The sequence below is a fragment of the Podarcis pityusensis genome, assembly GCF_964106645.2.
Source record: "Podarcis pityusensis genome assembly, chromosome: 1".
NCBI lineage: Eukaryota > Metazoa > Chordata > Lepidosauria > Squamata > Lacertidae > Podarcis > Podarcis pityusensis.
This window is the reverse complement of record NC_138028.1, coordinates 126427585-126453540: the sequence shown is the minus strand read 5'-3', so window position 1 is coordinate 126453540 and position 25956 is coordinate 126427585. Positions and strand designations below refer to the sequence as shown.

Sequence of the window (25956 nt, the reverse complement as noted above, 5' to 3'; positions counted from 1 at the left end):
GGCTGCTTCCTAAAGGTAGCATAGTTACTTATCTCATTGGCTTGGAGATCGCATAACTCCATGTCCTCCAACATATCTCCAATGAAAATAGGGATGTTTAAACCCGTCTGATAACTCCAGGAAGAGTGGGCTGTACACGCCACAATAAGGAGTGTATCTTTTGATTTAATTGTGATCCGTAGCTTATTTTTTTTACGTTGTTGCTTTTTTATATAGGTTGTAATCGTTTTACTGATGATTTGTTAATTGTTCTATAAGATTTATGCTGCATTTGTGATGTCCTATCATGTTAGTTATTGCTACTTATTGTTTTTAAGCCGCTTTTGGATTCATTTGAATGAAAAGCGGTGTAGAAATATAATAAGTCAAATCAGACAAATCAATTAAATGCATAGAAAACAAGAAAATGGACAATGACTGACCTGAGCAGGTTAACATTTTTCATGTTGGAACCTTTCTATAGACAAGGACTGGACGCAGGTGGCGCTGTGGGTTAAACCACAGAGCCTAGGTCAGAAGGTCGGCGGTTCGAATCCCCACGACGGGGTGAGCTCCCGTTGCTCGGTCCCTGCTCCTGCCCACCTAGCAGTTCGAAAGCACGTCAAACTGCAAGTAGATAAATAGGTACCGCTCCAGCGGGAAGGTAAACGGCGTTTCCATGCGCTGCTCTGGTTTGCCAGAAGCGGCTTAGTCATGCTGGCCACATGACCCGGAAGCTGTACGCCGGCTCCCTCAGCCAATAAAGCGAGATGAGCGCCGCAACCCCAGAGTCAGTCATGACTAGACCTAATAGTCAGGGGTCCCTTTACCTTTACTATAGACAAGGACAAGGATTGTGTTATAGGTGTCGTGTCCACAATTCATGAGGTGCTCAGCAATGAATGTTCTGGTGGGTGTGGGTGGGTGTGTAAGAGAGAGAGAGAGAGAGAGAGAGAGAGAGAGAGAGAGAGAGAGAGAAAGAAAGAAAGAAAGGTGTTTTATGTTCCATTGACCAGTATACACCTTGCCCAATTTAAGAGTTGACTTGGTGTGGTCACGGTGACATTTCACTGGGGCAAAAAGTGCAACGTGTCCCTTTAAATACTTGTCCTCTCTCTGTGGTTGTTGCGACCATGCTGTGTTGGACTCAGGGACCTGATTCAGACAAGTGTTCCCCATTTGTGAAAAGGCTCCGTCAGCCACCATACCAATTGGGGCTTTTGTGCCAGCTTGGCCTCTACTACAAGGAAAGCTCAGATAAGTGGATAAAACCTTTCCTCCGTTTTAACTCTGTTTGACAAGCTCTAATTACAAAGGGCTGCAGCGTATCATCAGCCGCACTTGGTGCAAATGCAAGATTGCGGAGGTTTGACGATCTGAGACTAGGCTTAGGTCTTGTGTGGGAAGAAGGAAAGGCACACAGAAGTGTGAGATCCGGCGGTCAAAGTTTCTTGAGTTTCCTGAGGGTTTTTCTCTGAAATTTCGAGAAGAAATCTCTACGAGGAGTTGGGTGTGTGTGTCAGTAATATTGTTAACGGCTGAGGGCAATAAGAGGACCAGTCCCCTTTTGCAGCATGGACACAGGTGCAAAAGTGGAACCTCAGGGTTTCTGTACTGCATTTTAAGTTATTTACAATAGTGATAAATTGATTTCATGTGTTTGGTTTTGAATAACTAAAGGCCTTTAAGAGATAGCACCAAGCAGAACGGTAGGATAGCAGCTTCTCATTGGCTCTATTTCTGCCCTGTAACACAGTAAAGCCATTGATTATGGCTTGAATGCATTCAGTCGTTGAATACAGCGCTCATAATCCCTGATCATTGGCCATGCTGGCTCCCGTACACCGCAAACCCAGAAGTGAGTGTTCCAGTTTGCAAACGTTCTTTGGAACCCAAACATCCAACGCAGGTTCCAATTGGCTGCACGAGCTTCCCGCAGCCAATCGGAAGCCGTGCCTTGGTTTCTGAACATTTTGGAAGTCTAACGGACTTGCAGAATAGATTCTGTTTGACTTCCGAGGTACGACTGTATTGCTAGGTCCTGGGGGAGAATGAGCAGGATTGGAACCCCACTGTGTAAAAATGTAACAGTGACTGCACAAGATCCCCCCCAAGAGAATAACTTTGCTGCAGTTCACGAATATCCCAGAGCCAACTGGTGAGCTTTTCAATGTATATTTTCTATAACGTTGCTTGAAACTTTTGCTAGGAGTGGAATGGCGGAGAAAAGACAAAATGGGGTTTCCAGTCTCAGCTGAACACCAGCGCAACTCTTTTTCAGGGATCTGTTTGTGCTGAGTACATCTGATCCCTGCAGTGTATATGGCCAGAGGTTTTGTGGGGAGCTGTGAAGGTCTCCTGCCTGGAGGTGATTGCAAGCTGGGCAGTTTGCAAGGTGGTGGTTTCCTGGTTGCAGCGTTGAGGCATCCTGGGATGAAAAGTTACTACTTCCGTGGCTAAATTAAATGTGGCACTAAATGCCTGGCTGCCCCTGAAAATGGCATCTGTTTTTTCTTTCCCCTCAGTAACATCTGATAGAACTGACCCAATGCCTGGTATGAGGCTGCTAGTAGTGTTATTGCAAAGAGCTTAAGTTTACAACGCTGTGCTGGAGTCATGCGAGTCTACAACGCACATGAGCTGTAGTATTGTTTATAATTTCTCTATGACTTTGCGGTGCCCAAAGTGTGTGAACACATCTTATTTAATGACTTAGGGACCAGGCAGCTTAATGGGCAAATAAAGAGATTAGTCTTGACATATCTCATTAAGCTGTGGTGCACGCATTCTTGGTGTGAAAGAAAACTGTCCGCTTGCAAAATAATCTCTACATTTGAATCTTGTTAGAACTGGTGTTCTTTATGACTCCCCTCTCCCCTCTCATTGAATGTAGGGCAAATTGACACCAGGTGTTCTCAGTGATGGTATAAGATTGGTTTTACGGCGTGAGTCCAGTGCAGAATTACGTCTTGAAAGGTTTTTAATAAAAACTCAGTTATGTGTTGCTGCTTTCCATTCAATTACTTCCCCCCCGCTCCAAGCTAAGATCTGAACTCCAAATGCTTTCCTCCACAAAATGACTAGTTACGGCTAGTCCAAGACATTTTGGTGCCTGAGGCAGAGATCAGGATGGTGCCTTCCCCCATCCCATGTGCAAAAGCCAACTACATTGGCAGTTGCTTAAATGCTGATGATGGGAGAGTGGCCTCTACTGTACAAGAGGGCAGCAATGTAGCTGAGGGGACACAGGGCACACTGCCCAATACAGCTCTGTCTGCCCCCTATCTGTCTGCCTAAGGAAGCTGCTTCTCTCTGCCTAATGATAGGGCCGGCCTTGCATTTGCATTCTTCTTTATTTGTGTTTTGGGTTTGCCAGTGAAGGGAGGGGAGAGAGACTCAATTCTCAGTACAGTGGTACCTCGGATTAAGAACTTAATTCGTTCTGGAGGTCCGTTCTTAACCTGAAGCTGTTCTTAACCTGAGGTACCACTTTAGCTAATGGGGTCTCCCGCTGCCGTTGCACAATTTCTGTTCTCATCCTGAAGCAAAGTTCTTAACCCGAGGTACTATTTCTGGTTAGCGGAGTATGTAACCTGAAGCATCTGTAACCTGAAACGTCTGTAACCCGAGGTGCCACTGTAGATTCCGTTGAGTTGTAGAGGACCAAGTACAGTAAGTGGGCTGCAAGTGGCTGGCAAGATAGAGGAACTTGTGCCCCGGAGTACTCTTCTTTGCTTTCTCTCATTTTCTCCTTTGGGGAAAGATAAAGTACAACATTTAGCGATACAAAATTTATTATACGTTCCCCCACATGCACCAGTTGCTATGGGTCTTAGTGGGTGTCCTTGACCCATGTGTTAAGGGTGTTTTGCTAATTAAGGAATAGTTGCCATTGGGGAATGCTGAAAATGAGTAGGACGGCTGGATGCAGAAGCTATCGGTCAGAGATCTTCCTGTGTTGCTGGTGCTTGGGGCTGCATTAACAGGTTTTTGTCATTGTAGTTTTTCTTCTGGGTTTAGGTGCTGAATGTTCCTCATTCTGTCAGAGCCCTGATGTAAAAATTGGGCTTTTGCTTTTGCTGCCTAACTCCCCATGGGACTCTTGAGTCCCCTAAGTCCTTGACTGGTCAGAGAAGAATGGATGGAGGCAGGATCCAGTTGAAAGCAAGGCAGATATTTATTTTTCTGTTGCATTGCAACCGAGTTCCCTCCCCTCCTTCAAAGGAGGGAGAGACCTTGAACAAAAGTGTGCAGGAACCTTTAAAGACTTTTAACACTGCCCAACCCCCTTAGTCAAAGACCACCCCAAAATCATTATACGTACATCATAGGAGCTGGTCTAGAGCAGAAATCCTGTCTGCCAGGATACCTGATAATGGTCACTAATTGCATTACCTGGGCAGCCTGGCCATTTTTTTGCGATGGTTAATACTTTAGTTCCTGAATCCAGGTCACAGGCTCACTTTATTCCTACACAAATATGCCCTTAAGACAAGATTGGTAAGCAAAAAGACAATGGGGAGGCTTTCCCCATTTGCCTCCCTTACTGCAGAGGAATATTTGAGGTCATTGAGAGAGTCAAAATGGCTTCAGGATTGCTGTCCTGTACTATTTCAGACACGTGGTTTATATCATGGGTAGGCAAACTAAGGCCCGGGGGCTGGATCCGGCCCAATCGCCTTCTAAATCCGGCCCGTGGACAGTCCAGGAATCAGCGTGTTTTTACATTAGTAGAATGTGTGCTTTTATTTAAAATGCATCTCTGGGTTATTTGTGGGGCATAGGAATTTGTTCATTTCCCCCCCTTCAAAATATAGTCCGGCTCCCCACAAGGTCTGAGGGACAGTGGACCGGCCCCCTGCTGAAAAAGTTTGCTGACCCCTGGTTTATATATTTAGATATGTGTGCATTTATGAATATTTATTCTATATTTGAGACCTTAAAATTCTTATAACGGCCCTAAGTAAATAGCGGAACTGTGTTGCAAGATCACACTTGCACCTGTTGCTCACAAATTTGCTCTCAAAGGGAAACATTCTCCATGATGTTTGTAGCACAAAGCATGGAAAGCTGGTTGGCTAGAGACTTGCTAGTCTTTTTAATGCCCTTTGCAACTCCGAGGAAGAAGTGGGGAGGGAGGAGATTGGTCAAGCACTTAATCAGCTTCGCCACAGAGACTGCAGGTGACCCTCACCATGTATGGCTTAACAGAGCAACCATGTAGGATATTTTAAAATTATAGCTATACGTCAGCCGGGTGCTTCCTGGGCATGCTGTTATTAAAATCACATCGCACCCATTTGCTATTAAATTTCAAAATCAAAAGCTTGTCGAAGAGGTTTATAGGGTGTTGTAGTCTTCTTACAAGGGATGTGGGTGGCGCTGTGGGTTAAACCACAGAGCCTAGGACTTGCCGATCAGAAGGTCGGCGGTTCGAATCCCCATGACGGGGTGAGCTCCCGTTGCTTGGTCCCTGCTCCTGCCAACCTAGCAGTTCGAAAGCACGTCAAAGTGCAAGTAGATAAATAGGTACCTCTCCGGCAGGAAGTTAAACGGCGTTTCCATGTGCTGCTCTGGTTCGCCAGAAGCGGCTTAGTCATGCTGGCCACATGACCCGGAAGCTGTATGCCGGCTCCCTCGGCCAATAAAGCGAGATGAGCGCCGCAACCCCAGAGTCATCCACAACTGGACCTAATGGTCAGTGGTCCCTTTACCTTTTCTAGTCTTCTTACAATCAAGTCAATGGGTGGGTTCCTCAAGTGGGGGCACCAAAACTTTAAAGCACATGGCTCCAACAAAGAATACAGTGGTGCCCCGCAAGACGAATGCCTCGCAAGACGGAAAACCCGCTAGACGAAAGGGTTTTCCGTTTTGGAGGTGCTTCGCAAAACGAATTTCCTATGTGCTTGCTTCGCAAGACGAAAATGTCTTGCGAGTTCCTGCGGGTTTTTTTTCCTTCCCCCCCCTTTTCCCCAAGCCGCTAAACCGCTTATCAGCTGATGGCTAAGCCGCTTAACAGCTGATCGCTAAGCCGCTTATCAGCTGATCGTTAAGCCGCTTATCAGCTGATCTTTAAGCCGCTTAACAGCTGATCGCTAAGCCGCTTATCAGCTGATCCTCTAAGCCCGCTAAGCCGCTAATACTGTAGCGCTAATCCGCTAAACCGCTAATGGGCTTGCTTCGCAAGACGAAAAAACCCGCAAGACGAAGAGACTCGCGGAACGGATTCTTTTCGTCTTGCGAGGCACCACTGTATTGGGAACTGTAGTTTACCTCTCACAGAGCTACAACTCCCAGCACCCTGAGCAAACCACAGTTCCCAGGATTCTCTGCGGGAAGTCGTCTGCTTTCAGTGTAAGGGGTTCGCTGTCACCAGTTTACATTTCCATGACTCCTGTGAGTAAGACACTAGTAGGACACTTCAAAATGTCTGCCGTACGTTAACTTTTGACGTGAGCCGATTGTTGAGTTTTCTGGAGTTCTGACAACTGAGCTCAAGGCCTGTGTACGTTAAACTTACGATAAATCTCTCCACTTCTATTCATTTCCTGCCTAAATGTGCTATGCTTAAGGAATAAGCAGAAACTATATTCTCCCAAATTGCTGCCATTTGGAGATTGGGATAAGTAGTCAACAACAACAACAACAATAATAATTACAGCTGCTTTAATGCTTCAGTCAGTCTTTCTCCGCCTGCACATGCATTTTAAACATGGACTGGTGGGTTGTTGTTGTTTTTTAAAAAATACCACTACTGAGAGAAAAGCCATACATAGGGCATTAGTGTAAAACTAAAATGCTCAGCTTGTAGTCTTTAGTTAGAGAAAACCTCATTGCGTTAATTTCCTGTTATCACTGAACTAAGCAGAGAAGAGTGAAGCATCGGTTCCTAGTTTCCGGAGTTGAAACATTCTGAGAGAACCATATGTGCCAAATATCTGTGGCCTGGCTTTTAAAAATGTCTGTCAGGTTGCTGCTCAGCACAGTAGATAAAGGAAAAAAAGACAGGGAGTTTAAAAAGAAATTACAGAGAGGAGTGGGCGTTGAGACTTCTTTGGGGAGCGCGGCTTCCAAGAAAAATGAAATTGTCTTATTCACGACAGGATAATTCCCTTCAATATTATTGACAGCTCTTCTAGACTTTGAGATTTGTTTGCTTTACAGATTACATGTTACTGGGATATTATTTTTTTTAACTTCTTCATTCTTGGCACTAATCTCAAGTTGCATTCATTATTTGCTTCCATTTATAGCCCACCTTGTGATCAGTATTCCAGACTGGTATGAGAAAGAAAAAGCAGAATAAAATGATTGAGATTGAAAGGAAGGTCAATACTGAGCCTCTTTTGTAGGAGGAGGAACAGATAACCACAAAGTATGGTTACTCACTAAGATAACAGCTGAGCTGGGATCTGAATCTACCTTTTCCAAGACTAGCACTTTACCCAATGAAGTAAATATACATTTTCTGTATCTAAGATATGTAGTCTACTGTTCTCTATTTATTTTTTTATTAGAAAAACAGTGTGTAATCTCTCTCAGTATATAGAGATCTCTATATAGATATAACTTTAATGAATAATAATAACAATCAGTGCAATTTTATTGAAAAAGAGGTGCTGGAATTCACCATGAACACCTCCTTGTTCTCTTATAATGGCAATGGCGCCCAACTGAGAGGTGCCAGAATTGAGTTCTGTTGAGTTCCGGCTGAAAAAAGTCATAATAATAATCATAATAATCATAATAATCATATCTATACACATACATTATATCCAAGATTCATTAGGCTTACAGTAAATGAAAAGTCCCTAGATAATGTGTGTGTGCCTCTGTCCTCATGTTCATGTTCATCTTGATATAATTGGCAATTTAATTGAATACCACAGGGTCGTGTCAGAAGTGGTACAAGATATATTCCCCTCTCTTCTCCCCGTGCCCTCTTGAAAAGACTGGATGTTTGCGGAAATTGTCTTTGCTCATTTCTTCGGGGGGGGTTGGAGGGACTTGGAATGGTGAGGAGGAATAGGAGATCCCCTTGGCACAAGTGCTGCTCTGGCCGGCTGCAACCCATAGTTATTACTACTGTGGAAAAGGAAACAGGATGGAGTTGGCAGCAGGAGCACGCCATTAGTGGAAAGGAGCGAAAGTGGCTGAAATGGTCTGGGATTTCCTGCCCCAGTAAATGAATAAAACCTCTGAAACAGCGTCCCGTATTCCCGATTTGTGTAAACGAATCTCGCCTGAGTTTGCAGATTTCGCTGGGGGGGGGGGAGGGGACTGCTCGCGAGTTAGAGCAACGCATTTTTATAACAACAGGAAGCCCAGGATTAGGGAAGTTAAAGCCTTTTTTTGCCATCGGTCCTATTTCTCAAGAGACTTTCTCAGCCGACGTGCTTTTAAACCCAGCAGATGAAAGCCAACTTGACCACAGGGGGATTTCAGTGCAAACGGGCCTTGCGGAGGAGATTTCTTATGCCTTCAGACTCTTGCTGCCTCTCCTGCATCTGGCAAAGCAAGTGGAAAATGTTCTTGTTGGCTTTTAGTGGGTCACTAGAGAGCAAAATGTTTACATCCTACCCTTTAAAGAGAGGAGGTGGAGGGGAGAGAGAGACAGAGAGGTTTCCAGATCGTGTTAATAGATGCAACACAATGCACTTTAGTTAACTGCAATAGTCTGCACTTGTGAAGAAGGCAAGATTGATGTGATGTGATGTGATGTGATGTGTATCACAACTCTCTTATTCACTTCAACTTGCCTTTCCTTTAAACTCTCCGTACCATCCAAAGTTTTACAGAGACACTTTCAAGGATCCATTACCTAAGCACCCCTCCTCATCTTTAGCTCCTGAACATTGTGCATTGTATTCATTTTCTCCCTTGGCTTCTGAATCAGAGTGTTTTGGCAAACTAAACTGTTAGGGTTTATTTATTGATATTGACTAAACTTATTAAGACAGGAGTGCCTGGCATGCTCTGGTTCATGGGGTCACAAAGAGTCGGACACGACTAAACGACTTAACAACACAAAACTTACTAGTTCACAGGTCACCCGAAGCTTTCCAAGCAGCTTGCATTATAGAAAAATACACAACAAATGCAAAAAGGAGGGGAATCCTATAATACATTAACATTTCAGACATCCTGCAACTTAGGGTTCTAGCTACTGCTAGGCCTAGTCAGAATAGGCCTATTGAAATCCCTGGGCATGACTAATTTAGGCCTATTAATTTCAGTGGGTCTACTCAATGAGTAGGGCTTAGTTGGCTACAACTCATTATCTTTTTTTCTTTTTAAACCTACAACAATCTCACAGTGAACATGATTGTACACAACTACTTAATAGAGATCAGATGTAGTCTAACCCCTGTGTAAGCTTTTTGCAAGCCAAGCAGGACGAATGATTAAAAAAACAGGTTTCTGGAGGGGTGTGTGTGTTTAAGTAAGAGTTTGGAAACTAGATTTTCATGCTATAGTGTCCTTTTATTTCCTTTTCCTTTTGGATTCTGTTGCCGCCATCCTTCGAAGCTCCTAATAAGGCTGGTAGCTTTAAAAGAGATTAGCAAGAGATTAACAAAGCTGGTGGCTTAAAAAAAAGGGGGGGTCGGGAAATCTTGTGAGGAAAGGCCAGCCAAAATGTCCAGTGAAACATTTTCCTGGTGAAGAAAAGTGTCAGTGAGAGAATAATGATTCTCAAGGCCAAAAGACTAGATATCTCAAGAACGAGGAAAGCGGAGTGTTGTGTTGTTGTCATCGTCAAGGTTGTTTATATTGTGCTTGCTGATAATACTTGGTGGATCATTCCCCTGCCTGGGAAACAAGAAATAGTGGATGGGGAGAGGCCCTGAGTTTTACTCCTTAAAGTGCCTGGGCCATAAATGCTCTGCTTTTCATTATCCAGCTGTCAGAAGAGCAGAATTGACATGGACCGCTTTTGGGGGTGGGCTTTGGCTGTGGGCTTACCTGGTGACATTGGTAGATTGCCATTTTTTTAATTAAAAAAAATAATCCAGTGCCTCAGGACGACCAGTGTTGCGTTGCTCTGGGGCATACCGCAAAATCCTAAGCAATTTAAAATGTTATTCGTAGTTACCCAGGGAAGGCTATGGGTGGACTCTGGGGGGATGTTGGAGCCCCAGAGTGCTGGTTGTGGATGGTGAGGCCTGGCAAGGAAAGGGGCAAAATACAGGTTAAACAAAGCTGGGCATGTTAGGTATAGTTAGCCCATTTCCCAGGTAAACCTCGGTTGTATTTTAAAAAATAAATTGTACAGTTAAAGATTCTCATGAGCCCAAAACCATGTATGGTGTCTCCAGCCATTTTCTTCTGGGGGCACGGGGTGCTGTGTGTGTGTGTGTGAGAGAGAGATTTTCCCTGCTTGCGACTTCTCTCCTCAAAATCTCTCCATCCTCCCCTGAGCTGACATTTTGCTTCTGTAAGGTGGATAATGTAGTGGTGCAGATTTGAAGCAAAAAAAGAAGTTGGAGGTGGAAGGATTAAACGCCCCCTCCTTCCTCCTCCCCGTTTTCTCTGTTCAGAATGACATCCTCCCAAAGCTGCTTAGTTCTGTTTTTGGTTAGTGTACTGTACTTTAGAGTCTAATTCGTCTCGAATGCTTTATAAATACCTGATTTTCACTGTGCTTTCTTGATGATTTCGATTTTGGCGTGTAAACCGCTTCACAACCAAGTTGGTATATAAATCATGTCAAATAAATCTCTCTCTGTGTTGTTAAAAGTTTGGAATTAACTGCCCTAAAATATTTTCTTTGAATTTTCTGAGGTCCGCCCCCCCCCCGCTCCCACACTTGCAGATTTTAGTATTGGAGATGATATTTGAAGAGTGGATCATAATCACCCCCCCCCTATTGAACTACCATTAACTATGGGAGAGGGTTGGAATTGCCATCATGAAAAAGAGTGAGTTGAAAATGGAATGGAAATTCATCTCTGCTCTTTTTCCTTTTCAGAAGTGGCACACACATTTCAAAAATGCCTATTTTCAGAACCCCACCCGCTTGGTTTGAAAAATGTAGGTCCGTCTTGTTGTCAAAACACAAACAGCTCAGTTGTTGCAATTTTCTGTGGTAGGAGAATAGCTAGGTTCCAGGGGGAGAATACAGGAATTGGCCTCTGTTTCACCTGGAAACATTAGCAATCCTGAGGGCAGGAGTCTGGTTATACACAGAAAAATGGAAATGAGCCATTTTGAAGCCAAGCTTCTGGCCAAAATTAGCTCAGAAAGCCGAAGGGGAAAAATCTGTATTTACTCAGTGTACACCTCTAGCATACTGAGCAACCTGACTGAAGATCTATAATGTTATTTATAGGGCTTCAAGACCTATTATTATGAGGTCTTATTATTAGGCTAGCTATTTAAGGGCTTAAAGACTTTTGTGTATGTGTAAAAGATGCGTCAGCAACTAAGCGAAGGCCCGCTATGAACATCATGCTCCCTGTTAGCCAATTTGTGGTTTTAGATTAGGGGGTCAGTGTTACTTCTGAAATGCAAGTGACAGCTATTGCAAGTTAAGCGGTGAGATGAACAGTTACTAGCAGCTTGAGTAAATAACCAGGTTTTAACCAGGCACCAAACTGAATAAGGTTATTGCCAAGCAAATATCAGATGGGAGGGCATTCCACGTGGGGTGCTGTCACAGAGAAGGCCCTGTCCGGTGTCACCAAGTAATGTGTAACACCCAAAGGTGGGACTTTAAGGAGGGACTCCCCAGAAGATTTCAGGACACTCAGGTACCAAGGTGACTTCAGTGATCCACTATATTAGATGACTTTAATGATACATTTTACATCCCTGGGTAATACTGGCCAGATCTGATAGAATGGGGGGAAGAGATTTGCCTGTTACGAAGTGTGTCTCAAGCATCAAATTATTTATTTTAAAAAAGGTGTAGCACAGCACTGATTGTCAGCTGATCATGGGGAAGTGCTGCATACAAGATTTCCCAAGCGCCAACCATCAGCTGATAGTTAGTGCTTGGGAAGCACTTGATGTCAAACAGCATACAGGTGAAACTCGGAAAATTAGAATACAGTGGTACCTCAGGTTAAGTACTTAATTCATTCCGGAGGTCCGTACTTAACCTGAAACTGTTCTTAACCTGAAGCACTACTTTAGCTAATGGGGCCTCCAGCTGCCGCCGCGCTGCCGGAGCACGATTTCTGTTCTCACCCTGAAGCAAAGTTCTTAACCTGAAGCAATATTTCTGGGTTAGTGGAGTCTGTAACCTGAAGCGTATGGAACCTGAAGCGTATGTAACCTGGGGTACCACTGTATCCCCAAATCAACACAGACTGTGGAAACTTCAAACTGGACTTCAAGCATCTGGCATTGTGTGCCTCTCCATTCTTCCTCCAGACTCTGGGTCCTTGGTTTTCAAATGAGATGCAAAAGCTGCTCTCATCAGAAAAGAGATTTGGGGAGCCATGTCATCAGCTGGTGTTGGTCCACTGTGCTTCATTAAGTCCAGGGTCAACACAGCTGTCTACTAGAAGATTTTGGAGCACTTCATACTTCCTTCTGCAGACAAGCTTTATGGGGATGCTGACTTCATTTTCCAGCAGGACTTTGGCACCTGCTCACACCCCCAAAGTACCAAAACCTGGTTCAATGCCCATGGGAGTACTGTGCTTGATTGGCCAGCAAACTCGCCTGACCTGAACCCCATAGAGAATCAGTGGGGCATTGCCAAGAGAAAGATGAGAGACATGAGACCGAGCAATGCAGAAGAGCTGAAGGCTGCTATTGAAGCTTCCTGGTCTTCCATAACACCTCAGCAGTGCCACAGGCAGATAGCATCCATGCCACGCCGCATTGAGGCAGTAATTTATGCAAAAGGGGCCCAAACCAAGTACTGAGTACATATGCATGCTTCTACTTCTCAGAGGTCCAGTATTGCTCTATTTGCAGTCCTTGTTTTGCTGATTTCATTTAATATTCTAATTTTCTGAAATTGTTAATTTGGGGTTTTCATCAGCTGTACGTCATAATCATCACAATTATAACAAATAAAGGCTTGAGATATCTCGCTTTGCATGTCATGTGTCTATCTCATATATTAGCTTCACCTTTTAAGTCGAGTTACTGAAATAAATGAACTTTTCCACGATATTCTAATTTTCCAAGTTTCACCTGTAGGCAAAAAAATGTTACCTGATGTCATTAGGGCAGGAGGTGAAATGGTATGTGGGTGGCTTTGCCCATGTGCCAAACTTGGTCCTCCGGGGGTGAATGGAGATAAGGATCTGGCGCCCCAGCCCCAGCCAGTTGCCCACCTCTGCTTTATGATCATGCTTTTAAATAAGTTTAAAGGATGTTAAGAACCACGGATAGATCTCACCTCTAAATATAGACTGAAAGGGGCAGCTTATGGTGAACTCTCGGAGCAGATGTTTCTTTCGGTCTCATCAGTAATATTTTCCAACTACTGAAGGACCAGCTGCTTAATTATTTCCTGCTTTAGCCATTCACACTATATCCTAGATTCCATGAATGTGACAGCAATGATGTCAGTTTCCCAAGCGCCCTTCCACTGCATAGAAACATATGAACATTGTGTGTGTGCACTTATGGTTGTAAGTGCTGTGCAAAGGCAAATGCTGCTTTTTCTCCGGGGACAGGCTATGGGTTCAAGTGCCCCCTTTCTTACTCCTGTGCAAAATCACCCTCTATTCTTTGGCCTTTGTTAGCAGACAGCCAGGAGAATATGGTATTCAGAGTGCATATATTTTTAAAGTTGCAGAAGGATGTTGACCAGTTTTCAGAAATCTAGCAGGCAGTTATAAAGAACCATTGTTAGCAGCTGAGATAGCACATAGAGGGTTGTTGGTGTAAGTCAATCTTGGCCTGTTAGAGGGTTCAAGTTGGTTCATAAGACCATTTCCCCCAAGCCACCCAACCATCAGTTGATGTCACTTGCGATGTCTTATTGTTTCCATTGATGTATTGGACGTTTTGCACTTTCATTGTATATTTATTTTGTATTAATATGGTACAGTGTTGCCCACTGCTTTTGGGGGGGAGGATTTGCACTAAAAAGCAGTTCGCTCTATAAGACGCACCCGACCATAAGACACACCTAGTCTTTAGAGGAAGAAAACAAGAAAAAAATATATTATGAATCAAATGTTGTTGAAAAGGCTTTGTGCAGCTATCCCTGAAACCAGAACAGCAAGAGGGATTGCTGTGCAACAATCCCTCTTGCAGTTCTGGCTTCAGCAAAAGCAACACAAAGCCTCTTCAGTGCAGTGGAAGGAACGCTCCCGCTGCGCTGAAGAGGCTTTGCGCAGCATTCTCTCCATAAGACGCACACACATTTCCCCTTACTTTTTAGGAGGGAAAAAGTGTGTCTTATAGAGCGAAAAATACGGTAAATAAACCAGGCCATATCAAAACCATGCCATCTGATGGGCGGAAGAGCAGCTTAAATCCTGTGTTGGCTGCATGCCTCTTTCTCTTGCAGGAAACAGGGGTGTGTTGCCAAAGCAGCAGGATTTAATGCCCCCAATCCTCAACCGACTAGCGGGCAGTTGATTTAGAATTCAGGGCAGTCTAGTGTAAATACGACATTTAACATGGCTGGAAATATCTTGGAGCGTGTAATGGGTTTGACATTAAATCATTCCCCCGTCTCTTATTTTTTGTCTCTTCTAGCCCCCGCTGGTCCAAGCAATTTTCAATGGTGATCCTGATGAGATACGTATGTTGATCTACAAAACAGAAGATGTCAATGCTCTGGTAAGTGACTGTGTCTAATCCCCCCACCAAAAAAACCTTGTCTTATGAGATTTGACCAGCAGAAATGCTGATTCTTTTTTTTTTTTTTTTTTTTTTTTTGAGGTGCAGAGGAACTTGGTCCTTCCTCTACCCAAAGTCTAGAGGCCTATTCTCAAGATTTGGGCCCCATCCCCAATAAAGTACACTTGGGATCATTTTTATACCTTAATAGCTAATGGGACCAACAGTCAAGAAGGTGGTTTCTACATGTGCTGCAGAGAAAAGTGAGGGGCAGATAAGGTTCATCAATCTGAGAAGGTAGCTTATATAGGAGAAGGAAAACTCTGATCCTCAACCTCTGCTTCCTTGTGGGACATCTTTGGGAGAAGAAAAGGCTAAAGAGTAAATTCTATACAAATCCGGAGTAGAATCCCTAAGATGGTTGGATGACATCTTGTATGCTTCCTTCTGGCAACTCCTGCAACCAAGCTGGTGTTAAACGTATTGTTGTGCTTTCCTTTGGACCACACCAGCAAGGCCGAGCGGGGTGGGGTGGGGTGGGGTGGGGGTCTTGTTGTCTGGGCAGGCCAGGACCTCCATACACACTGCCAGGCTTGCACACTTTGAAAGGTCACTTCGGTGCTGGCAGTGCAACAGTTTGACTTCACCCCCAAAGGTGGACTCCATTGTCTCTTGAGACAGACAGATGCGAAAGGCAGGCTATGACAATTCTTCCTTCCCTGCTTTTTCTAAGTGGAGAGATTTATGTAGGAGTGGCTTGCCTAAGGAATAATCCCAAGTGGTATGAAATTCTCCCGCTGGTGTTGGCCAGAGAGAGAGACTTAGTTGTTGTACTTAACCAGCGGCTGAAAAATGCAATTGTCTAATTATCATGATTTTCAAATTCCAAGTCTAGCAACAGCCCTGTTGGGAAGTGTGAGTGGAAGATGAGATGATCATTTTCGTCCATTTTCATGTGTCTGGCTCTGACTGTCACCTGTGATCTGTTTTTACTGGCTTTCTGCTTTCCTCTCTGTGAGGAATTTTCTGCACAATTTTCCTGATAGTCCAGTAAAGCAGGGTTGGGGAGCTTTTCTCCTGGATCAACTTAGACAGGTGAGTGGGACGATCCAGTTGTTTAAATTCCATGGTGAGGTTCCCAAGTTCCTGGCCGCCAAGCCACCACAGAATAAAACTTTGTCATTTCAAGCCATGTGAGAAAAGGCTGCTGTTCCTTTAACCGATGAAGAACTGTTGCACAGTTTAAAACTACAATATAATTGTGGTGCGTCGTTTTGGTTCGTTAGAGTGGCCATTGTCATGTTTGCTGCGTAATGTGCATGACTGCCCTGACGAAATTGGAACAGAATTCTTTGTTTTCCTCCCTAATCTGCTTGCATGGGTTAAAAATATTACCGTATGTGGACATAAAACAGACTTCTCCTTCGGCAACATACTTGTTGGGGTTTGGAAAACCACTTGTTTCGTTCATGCAGTTAAGACGGCGATTGCTCCATTTTTCTTACTGAACGTGAGGAGAAATGAGATGCTGGTTTTTCGTTTATGACATTGTTGATTTCTTATCTGTCCACTCGTCGTTGTAAACACACTGTTCCTGCATGTGGCTTCACTGGCCCACTGCCCACAGCTACAAGGAAGTTTTGAATTCCTGTTATCGAGTTTTCTAGGGCATTATTCTCTTGTGCCCAACCTAAATAATGTGGATAGTTCAGGGAACCAGCTAAGTAGACTCCCTGACTTTGTGAAGGCTGCCAGCTAGCCTAATTAAACCACATCTCATCCTATATCTTAAAGAACCAATGCTTCATGGCTAGATTAACCTTCTTTATCAGTATCACAGACCCAATTTTCTGATCTGCTGTTTTCCCAGTCTGACATAGACAGCATGTGCACCATAGCTTTAAAACAAATTATTTCCCTCAAAGAATTCTGGCCCTTTAGTCTCCCCCTCACAGAGTTACAATTCTCAGCAACCCTTTATATCAAACTGCAGTGCCCTGAATTTTTTGTGGGGAGAAATGTGCTTTAAAGGTTCAGAGTCTATGCAAGTTCAAAAAAAATTTTGTGTTTTTGAGAGAACACAATTTAGGTATTTTGTGTGCATGTAGTGGCTGCTCATTCAGTTTTTTGGATGTGTCAAACTGGCAGTGCCCCTCTTTGGTATGCAGAACAATGTATGAAAGGTGTTGAGTTTGAGCCATTTTGATGGAAACCAACCACCAAAACGCAATTCATGTGTTGGAGCATTCTTGAGATTAGTTCCCAACTCATCATCACAAAATTATTTTTATTGTTGGCCGTGCCCTGAAAGTTGCCACCTTGATATAGTTTTGTGGATTGTGCCAGCTTTAGGTTTATTTTCCCCAGCCATGACTGGAAAAATGAAAATAATGAATTAGGCATTTAGCTAGTAACCTTAGAGTGTCTCGTTCTACAGCTGATTTTAAAAACGACACCGAGAAATCTCCATTTTGGAAATTATCTTGGTTTGTTGACACCTTGTTTGAAACAATGGCAGGACTGATTGTCTTTGCACATATTACTGTTCTAATTAAACAGACTGTTAGGTGCAAGGCTAATCAAAGACTTGCCTACCTTTCAGAAGAAGAAAGTGTACAAATGCTGTTTTTCATGAACTGCTTTTCACTACTGTTTATTGTCAGCAAGAAAAATAGTCATTGTGATGCATCAGTCTTGAGACAGAACAATGAAAAAGTTCAGCGAGGCGAGGCCAAGAGATAAATTAATCCTGCCTCTTCCTTCAACAACTATATATTTAGCCTTGTTTAATGGTATCTATTGTCTTGGACAGGCCTTTTTTGTTCGTTTTTTAAAGGACTGTATACTTGAAACATGGCGCTACTTACACTAACAACATGTGCAGTCCTTCCTTCTTCTGTTGTTTTAGACCTTTTTGTGTGTGGGGGGGGTCATTTATCTGGTGGAATCACCTTCTTATGCTGGAAGGAAAATATTTGCACTATTTTGGAGATTGTGAGATATTCTAGAGAAGGGGGAAAGCAGCTTCCCAGCTGCCAGACTTAACTTTTTGGGGTCCTGGTGGTTACTGAATGCCTGAAGTTTTGCAACCCTCACAATAAACGTGTACGCACAGGACTGAGTTTATGGAACGAACCGTTGACTGCTTGGCCATGGACTAGATTGGACTTTGGGCTGATCCAGCAGGATCTTACTTGTTGGTTGTCCTTTATAATTTTTGCATGAGATTAATAGCGAGAGCAAGACAGTGTGGCAGACCTAGACATCAATATCTCCTGCTGCTTTTTGTAGCCACCAACTGCTTTCAGGCGAGCCTTCAGGCGAGGGTTGGTATCAGGTGTGGGTATTGTTGGGCACCAGCTAAGGCCCACACCTTAGCAGGGGACCCACTGCCAACCCTTTGGGGCCCCTGGCTCTGTCGTTCCTTCTCCATACTCTTGCTGCCTGCACACCTGTCTCTTCCAAGTGAGTTCACAATAGAAGGAACAAGAAGAAGGAGCAGCAGCTTCCACTCATTTTGCCCTCTCCCGAAGCTCCCAAACAGAAGAGGGCAAGCAAATGAACAGCGGGGACCAAAGCAAGGAGGAGCTGGGCTCACTTAGGGAGGTACCTGTTTGAGGACATCTTGCCTCCCCAAACCTTGGAGCTAATACCATTGTCACAAAGGCACCGTGCTGTAGAATCTTGCCTAAAACAACAGCAACAAAGGTTTATCCAGAAATCATGTCTACTTGCACACTGCTTCATACGCGGTTATTTCTCTTCTGCTTGCTGCCTTTTCCTTCATAATTACCATTCTGCTATCATAATTATCATTATGTCTAGATGGAATACAGGTGGAGAGTGAGATGCAGATAATTGCAGAAACCTTTTGGCAAATGCTTGAAATTTTGTGCTCCAGCTAACGCAGATCATTGCTACTTAAAAAACGAGACCCGGTGTGGATGAATGCTAGGAGGTACATGGATATGGAAGCAAAGTCTCCTTTACTCACAGGGAAATACAGTATTCATGAAAAATTTAAATATCACTGCTGTATATCCCACACATCTTACTCTCGTTTCCTTCAATGTAGATCCCGCTTTCATAATCAATGTGGTCAGAAGGGAACCAATCTGGTGTGACCAATCAAAAGTTGGTCAGGGGGCAACCTGAATTACAAAATGTAAAAAGCCTATATATAAACCCCCCCCCCCCCGATCTCTGACTTCTACAGTTTTAAGTCATAAAGTGAAAAGGCTGTATTGTGAGCAAAATATTGCTAACAAATCTGTTCTCCCATCTGCAAAAGTGCAAGAGGCCCAAAAAGAGCAGGTCTGGATTTGTGGATCAGCCACAGTTAATGTAAGGGACGTGGGTGGCGCTGTGGGTTAAACCACAGAGCCTAGGACTTGCCGATCAGAAGGTCAGCGGTTCGAATCCCCGCAACGGGGTGAGCTCCCGTTGTTCAGGCCCAGCTCCTGCCAACCTAGCAGTTCGAAAGTACGTCAAAGTGCAAGTAGATAAATAGGTACTGCTCCAGCGGGAAGGTAAACGGCGTTTCCGTGTGCTGCTCTGGTTCGCCAGAAGCGGCTTAGTCATGCTGGCCACATGACCCGGAAGCTGTACGCCGGCTCTCTCGGCCAATAAAGCGAGATGAGCGCCGCAACCCCAGAGTCGGCCACGACTGGACCTAATGGTCAGGGGTCCCTTTACCCTTTACCTAAAGTTAATGTGAAGGGGAAATGAGGTGAAAAAAACATATAAACAAATGCATTATATTAGGAAAATTGCATTGCAAACACTTGTGCATTAAGCAGAATTGCATACAAAAATGTGTATGGTAGGAGAAATGAATTTCCATGAGGCCTTAGAAAAAATGCCAACTGGTGTGGAAACGTGCATAAGGTTGGAAAATGAGAAACTGAAACCCAAATTGACAAATTTGCCCATCTCTACAAAAGACCCAATGCTGTCCCAAGAATGCTGTGATATTCACACTGCGTGGAGGATCGAAGGAGTTCAGAAGTGGCATGACAGAAATCTCTGTTTTGTGTGCCTAACATAAAGACCCCTACGCCGTCGAGTCCCAGAGCCAACTCTGTAGGCGGCAGCAATTGCTCCATCTTCACACTTGTGGCACCCTGACCGGAAGCAGTAGAGGGTGAAGCAAAACAAAGTTTGATGACCGTCTGCTGGCAATCCCTGTACAGTGGTGCCCCGCAAGACGAATGCCTTGCAAGACGGAAAACCCGCTAGACGAAAGGGTTTTCCGTTTTGGAGGTGCTTCGCAAAACGAATTTCCTATGGGCTTGCTTCGCAAGACGAAAATGTCTTGCGAGTTCCTGCGGGGTTTTTTTCCTCCCGCCCCCTTTTCCCAAGCCGCTAAGCCCTTATCAGCTGATCCGCTAAGCCGCTTAACAGCTGATCGCTAAGCCGCTTATCAGCTGATCCGCTAAGCCGCTTAACAGCTGATCCGTTAAGCCACTTATCAGCTGATCCGCTAAGCCGCTTAACAGCTGATCCATAAGCCACTAAGCCGCTTATCAGCTGATCCGCTAAGCCGCTTAACAGCTGATCCGTTAAGCCACTAAGCCGCTTATCAGCTGATCCGCTAAGCCGCTTAACAGCTGATCCGTTAAGCCACTAAGCCGCTTATCAGCTGATCCGCTAAGCCCGCTAAGCTGCTAATAGCGCTAATCCGCTAAACCGCTAATGGGCTTGCTTCGCAAGACGAAAAAACCGCAAGACGAAGAGACTCGCGGAACGGATTCTTTTCGTCTTGCGAGGCACCACTGTATCTTGAACTGCATTGAGGGAGCTTCCCAGGAGTGGCCTTGACTGTGTCCCTCAGTGGCTGCAGCCCACAGACCTGCTACAATGGCAGCCTGTAGGCCTTTGGTTAGTAATTCTGGAATGATCATGTCTCTTTTGCTCCTTAGGACACAGAGAAGAGGACCCCTCTTCACGTTGCTGCTTTCCTGGGGGATGCAGAGATAATTGAGCTTCTAATCTTGTCAGGTACGTAGTTCCTGTGTCACCATTAGGAAAGTGAAATGGCCATGGGTGCGTGTAGATGTCGGTTGCATATCACAAACAGGTCATTCAGATCTGAGTTTTCTGTGTGCATGTTCAGCACCTTGTCCCATCAGCCGTGATATTCCCATCAGTCATAATATTCATCGCCCTTCTCCTGGTCACTGTCCACACAAGTAGGTGGAGCTTGATATTCAGGCTGAGTTTCTTTTGTTCCTCTCCTCAGTCATTTCTCAGCGAGAGACAGAGGCCGGAGGGCCCAGCAGGCTGGGAAATTATCCCTACTCTGGGCGTGCAAGGCCAAGCGCCACCATTGGCCAGTTGGTCCCGCGCCCCAGGGAACACCTTTTAATTCCTGCTGCCATTGGCCAATTTGGTGGCAGGAGGACGATCCGGCCTGCAATAGTCCAGTTCACAGAGGAGGCCCGGGGGCCTGCCCGCAAAGTCACCCACCCAAGAAGGGGCAAACAGACTTCTCCCCTTCTCTTCACTACCCTTTGCCGATTTTTGTGTTCCTCTACCTGTGTACATGCATCTTTTTTAAAGAGAAAACTCATTTTTAAAATAATTTTTAAAAAGAACATTCTCAGGGAAGTACACAAGACCTCAAGAGCAAATGTTACCAGCCTTGAGTAACTTGCTCCCCCAATGGACAAAACTGAGGTTTGTGTTTTTCAGGGGGTGGAATGGAGGCAATCTCCATTCCTACGATTCTGTTTTTTAAAAGGGAGGCAGACCTTTTGGAACTGTGATATTGACCTGACCATGGCTTGCACCAGAGATAAGACCTCTATATTTACAAAATAAATAAATCTTGATGTATGCACCGTGATGACAGTCTTCAAGATCACATGTGTTGAGATCTTGAGAGAATAGCTCCTTCAAACTGGGTTGTTGAGCTTTGGACGTGCCTTCAGTATGCAGCAGTTGGTAGAAATATGCATGCTTGTATTGTTTGGGATTTGTTACATTGCTCATGGTGATTTTCTGAATGATGTGGATACATTTTGGATAGCGATGGGGTGATAGTTTGCCGCCATACTCTCCCAACATTCCTCAGATGAAAATGACCCTACTTCACCTGAGGAACGTTGCAGGGTATGGACCACACATCTCAAAAAGGAAAGTGAACCGCAGTACAGCTCTACCTGTGCCACCAATATTCCCCTTTGTTATGTAGTGTAGTTTCACCCTGGGCCAACAGGGGGATACTGTATATAGTTTTCACTCAGGTCTGTAGATAGTTTTCACTCAGGTCCGCGGCAGTTATTTTAGGCGGGAACTCTGGGCTGTTGTGGTTACAATGTTGACAGCCGGCTGCCTATAAATACAGGCCGGCTGAGCTGTTCGCAGTTAGTTCTATTCCAGCTTACCATAATAAAGAGCTACTTGAAGAAATCGCTGTGCCGGCTGCTATGTCAACCCACCACCTAACACTGGCGACGAGGGTGGGATTGATGGACATCAGAGCACAGCCAGATGCGGCCAGCCTCTGAACTGAGCTGAATCACTGAGCTGAATCACAGAGCGAAATCACTGAGCGAAATCACTGGGCAGAACCAATTCAGAGCTGACTGTTCTGGCTAGAGCACTGTGTTCCATCCATCGCCCTTCACGCCGGCATCGGAATCATGGCTTCACTTGTGCCTCTACCGCCGTTTGCGCCAGCCTCTGAATCATGGGACTCCTACCTCGCTCGGTTCGACTGCTACCTCCAAGCCAACGAGCTGACAGAAGTATCACAGGAGCGGAAGCGGGGCCTATTCCTCAGCCTCTGTGGGCCTGAGGTGTTTGAGACGGCCCGAGCGTTGGTTGCGCCTGAAGCAGTCCAGGCAACACCATGGGACACGATCCAAGAGAAGCTCCGCAACCACTACGCACCAAAGCCGTCCAAGATTGCTGCCCGCCATGCGTTCTACCACCGGAACCAGGCAGAGGGGGAGTCAATCAACAACTACACCACCGCCCTGCGACAGGCTGCAATGCACTGTGAGTTCCGAGACTTAGACGATGCCCTGATGGATCGAATCGTCTGCGGGGTCCGGGACATCCATCTGCAACGGCGCCTCCTAGCCAAGCCAGACCTCACGCTACAGAAAGCCATTGAGGAGGCTGTGGCCTCAGAAGCTGCTGAACGCTCCGCCCAGGAGATCCGCAAGTCCAGCAGCCCGCGTCTTGCTAGGGAGCCAGTTCCGGTGCATCATGAAAAGGCCAGCAGTGAGGAGGCATCCTCCAGTGAAGACGATGACGTGCACCAGACAAAGCGGGAGCGCAGGAAGTTCCAACAGAAGTCCAAGGGCCAACCGGAATGTGCTGGCTGCGGAGGCAACCATTCCCGTGCCAAGTGTCGATTCAGAGACGCCATCTGTAGGAAGTGTTCCAGAAGGGGCCACATCGCTAAGGTCTGCCAATCGGCTCCGTCTGACACCCCCCCTTCATCGATTCGCAAGTCCAAGTCTTCACTCCAGTCTGCCAAGGAAAGTTGTTTCGCTCTCACCAACTGCCGCTGCCCGTCTGGAACCACGATTGGCCAAACCGACTCGCCTACGCGACGCAAGCTGAACGTCACAGTGCTCATTGAAGGAGCTCCATGTGACATGGAGATCGACACCGGGTCTGCCCTGTCCATCGTGTCATGGAGCACCATCAAAAGACTGGTACCCAGAGTGTCCAAAAGGCAACTCGACTCTCACCGCGTACACCTGAGAGACTACCAGGGAAACGACATTCCCGTGGTAGGCGTTGGCCGGTTCCGGATCGCCTTCAAGGATTTTTCGGGCCTGCTCCGGTTGGTGGTGGTCGAAGGTCAGCGGCCAAGCCTCCTAGGGCTAGACTGGTTTGATGCCCTCGGCCTGGAAGTCACCGGCATCAACTGCATCTCTAACGCAGAGACTGAGGGTCTGGTCAAAGACTTTGCCGAGGTTTTTGACGGCACCTTGGGCCAATATACAGGTACGCCCATCTCCTTTAGCCTTGATCCACAAGTCGCCCCCATCAAGCTAAAGCCACGCCGGGTTCCCTTTGCTCTCAAGGCTAAGGTGGATGAACAACTGGACAAACTGATCGCCCAAGGAGTTTTGGAGCCGGTTGACCACGCAAAGTGGGAAACCCCCATCGTCACGCCTGTCAAGCCAGATGGGTCGGTGAGAATCTGCGCTGACTACAAGTGCACGATCAACAAGGCACTTCAGCAGCACGCTTATCCGGTTCCTGTTGTCCAACACCTGCTGCATTCCCTGGGTGAGGGTAAGGTCTTCGCTAAGCTGGACCTTGCCCAAGCCTATCAACAACTGCCAGTCGATGATGCCACTGCTGAAGCCCAGACGATCGTCACCCACCGGGGGGCTTTCCGTTGCCGCCGGTTGCAGTTCGGGGTGAGTGTGGCTCCTGGCATCTTCCAAAGCCTTATGGAGCGTCTCCTGCAAGGGCTTCCGGGCGTGGTACCATATTTTGATGACGTCTTGGTGTCTGCAGACTCACACCAGCAGCTGTTCGAGCGCCTCCGTGCCGTGCTGACCAGGTTCCAGGAGGCCGGGCTCAAGGTAAAGAGGGAGAAGTGCCAGATCGCCGTTCCACAGGTAGAGTTCCTGGGCTATCTTATCGATGCCTCCGGTCTTCATCCAACCACATCCAAGATCCGCGCTATCCAGCAGGCCCCCACCCCAAAGAACAAAACGGAGTTGCAGGCATTCCTGGGGCTGCTGAACTTTTATAACATGTTCCTGCCCCACAAAGCCACAGTGGCTGAGCCTCTTCACCGACTCCTTAGCACTAAGACGCCTTGGGCCTGGGGTCATCGGGAGACGGCGGCCTTCAACGCGGTCAAGGCTCTCCTTTCTTCAGACAGTGTGCTGGTACAGTACAGTGAATCCAGGCTGCTGGTCCTTGCCTGCGACGCCTCACCTTTTGGCATCGGTGCTGTCCTTAGTCACCGTTTTCCAGATGGAAGAGAAGCACCGCTCGCCTACTTTTCCAGGACACTATCTCCGACGGAACGGAATTACAGCCAGCTCGACAAGGAGGCATTGGCACTTGTGGCTGGAGTGAAGAGGTTCCATGAATACCTCTATGGCAGGACTTTTGACCTCATCACTGACCACAAGCCACTCCTGGGCCTCCTCGCCGGTGATCGTCCAACTCCACCGGTCCTCTCACCACGCATGCTGCGATGGACTGTTTTCCTGGCTGCCTACCACTACCGGCTCATCCATCGCCCGGGGAAATCGATGGGCCATGCCGACGCCCTCAGCCGTTGCCCTCTTCCAGCATTTGTGGAAGACCCGGCTCCAGCTTCATCGCTCCTTCTGATTGAGGATCTTCCGGCAGCGCCTGTATCGGCTGCCACTGTGGCCTCCGCATCTGCCCAGGATCGCACCATCAGCCGGGTGCTCAACTGGGTGTGGAGGGGGTGGCCACAAGGGCCTTTTGCATCGGAGTTCCAGCCCTTCGCAACCAGACAACATGAACTCTCAGCTCATCGTGGCTGCCTGCTGTGGGGAGACCGCGTCGTGATTCCCCAGGGACTCCGTCAGCGCGTCCTGGAGGCTCTGCACGTTGGCCACCCGGGAATTGTCAAAATGAAGGCGTTGGCTCGGTGTTACGTCTGGTGGCCTAATATGGACGATGCCATCACTGCCTGGGTGTCCGCCTGTCAAGCGTGCCAGGAGTCGAGGCCTGCACCACCGGCAGCTAAGGGACACACCTGGGAGACGCCAAAGACACCCTGGTCGAGGGTGCACATCGATCTGGCTGGCCCCTTTCACGGCCGGACCTTTATGGTAGTGGTGGACGCCTATTCCAAATGGCTGGAGGTCGCCCTGATGCCCTCCACCACTACCGAAGCTGTCATCCGGGTGCTGCGAGGCCTGTTTGCAACGCATGGGTGTCCTGATGTCCTTGTCTCTGACAACGGACCGCAGTTCACGTCAGGCACGTTTGAGCGGTATCTTTTGGGACTGGGCATCCGCCATGCCCTAACGGCACCTTTTCATCCATCCAGCAACGGGCAAGCGGAAAGAATGGTGCGCTCGACAAAAGAGGCACTGGCGCGCCTGGACCGGGGAGACTGGCATGAGCGGGTCGCCGAATACTTGTTCGTGCAACACATCACCCCTCATGCGGCCACAGGGAGGAGTCCTGCTGAACTGCTTATGGGCCGCCGCCTCAGGTCACCGCTCGACCGGCTACACCCAGACTTTGCCGTGGCTG

The 25956-nt window shown here is 46.5% G+C and overlaps 1 protein-coding gene across 10 annotated transcripts in view; it reads left to right on the top strand.

Moving 5' to 3' along the window:
- The window catches only part of ANKRD44 (ankyrin repeat domain 44), a 157180-nt gene that overhangs the window by 45944 nt on the left and 85280 nt on the right, over positions 1 to 25956 (top strand). For 5 of the 10 annotated variants that reach the window (XM_081016190.1, XM_081016186.1, XM_081016188.1 and 2 more), the window contains exons 1-3: positions 10615 to 10668; positions 14650 to 14733; positions 20655 to 20733. In XM_081016190.1, coding sequence (XP_080872316.1) covers positions 10630 to 10668; positions 14650 to 14733; positions 20655 to 20733 — 202 coding nt within the window. In that variant the 5' untranslated portion in view covers positions 10615 to 10629. Of the gene's footprint in view, positions 1 to 10614; positions 10669 to 14649; positions 14734 to 20654; positions 20734 to 25956 lie in introns of those variants that run through there. The other 5 variants (XM_081016191.1, XM_081016185.1, XM_081016187.1 and 2 more) reach the window with 1 other exon arrangement.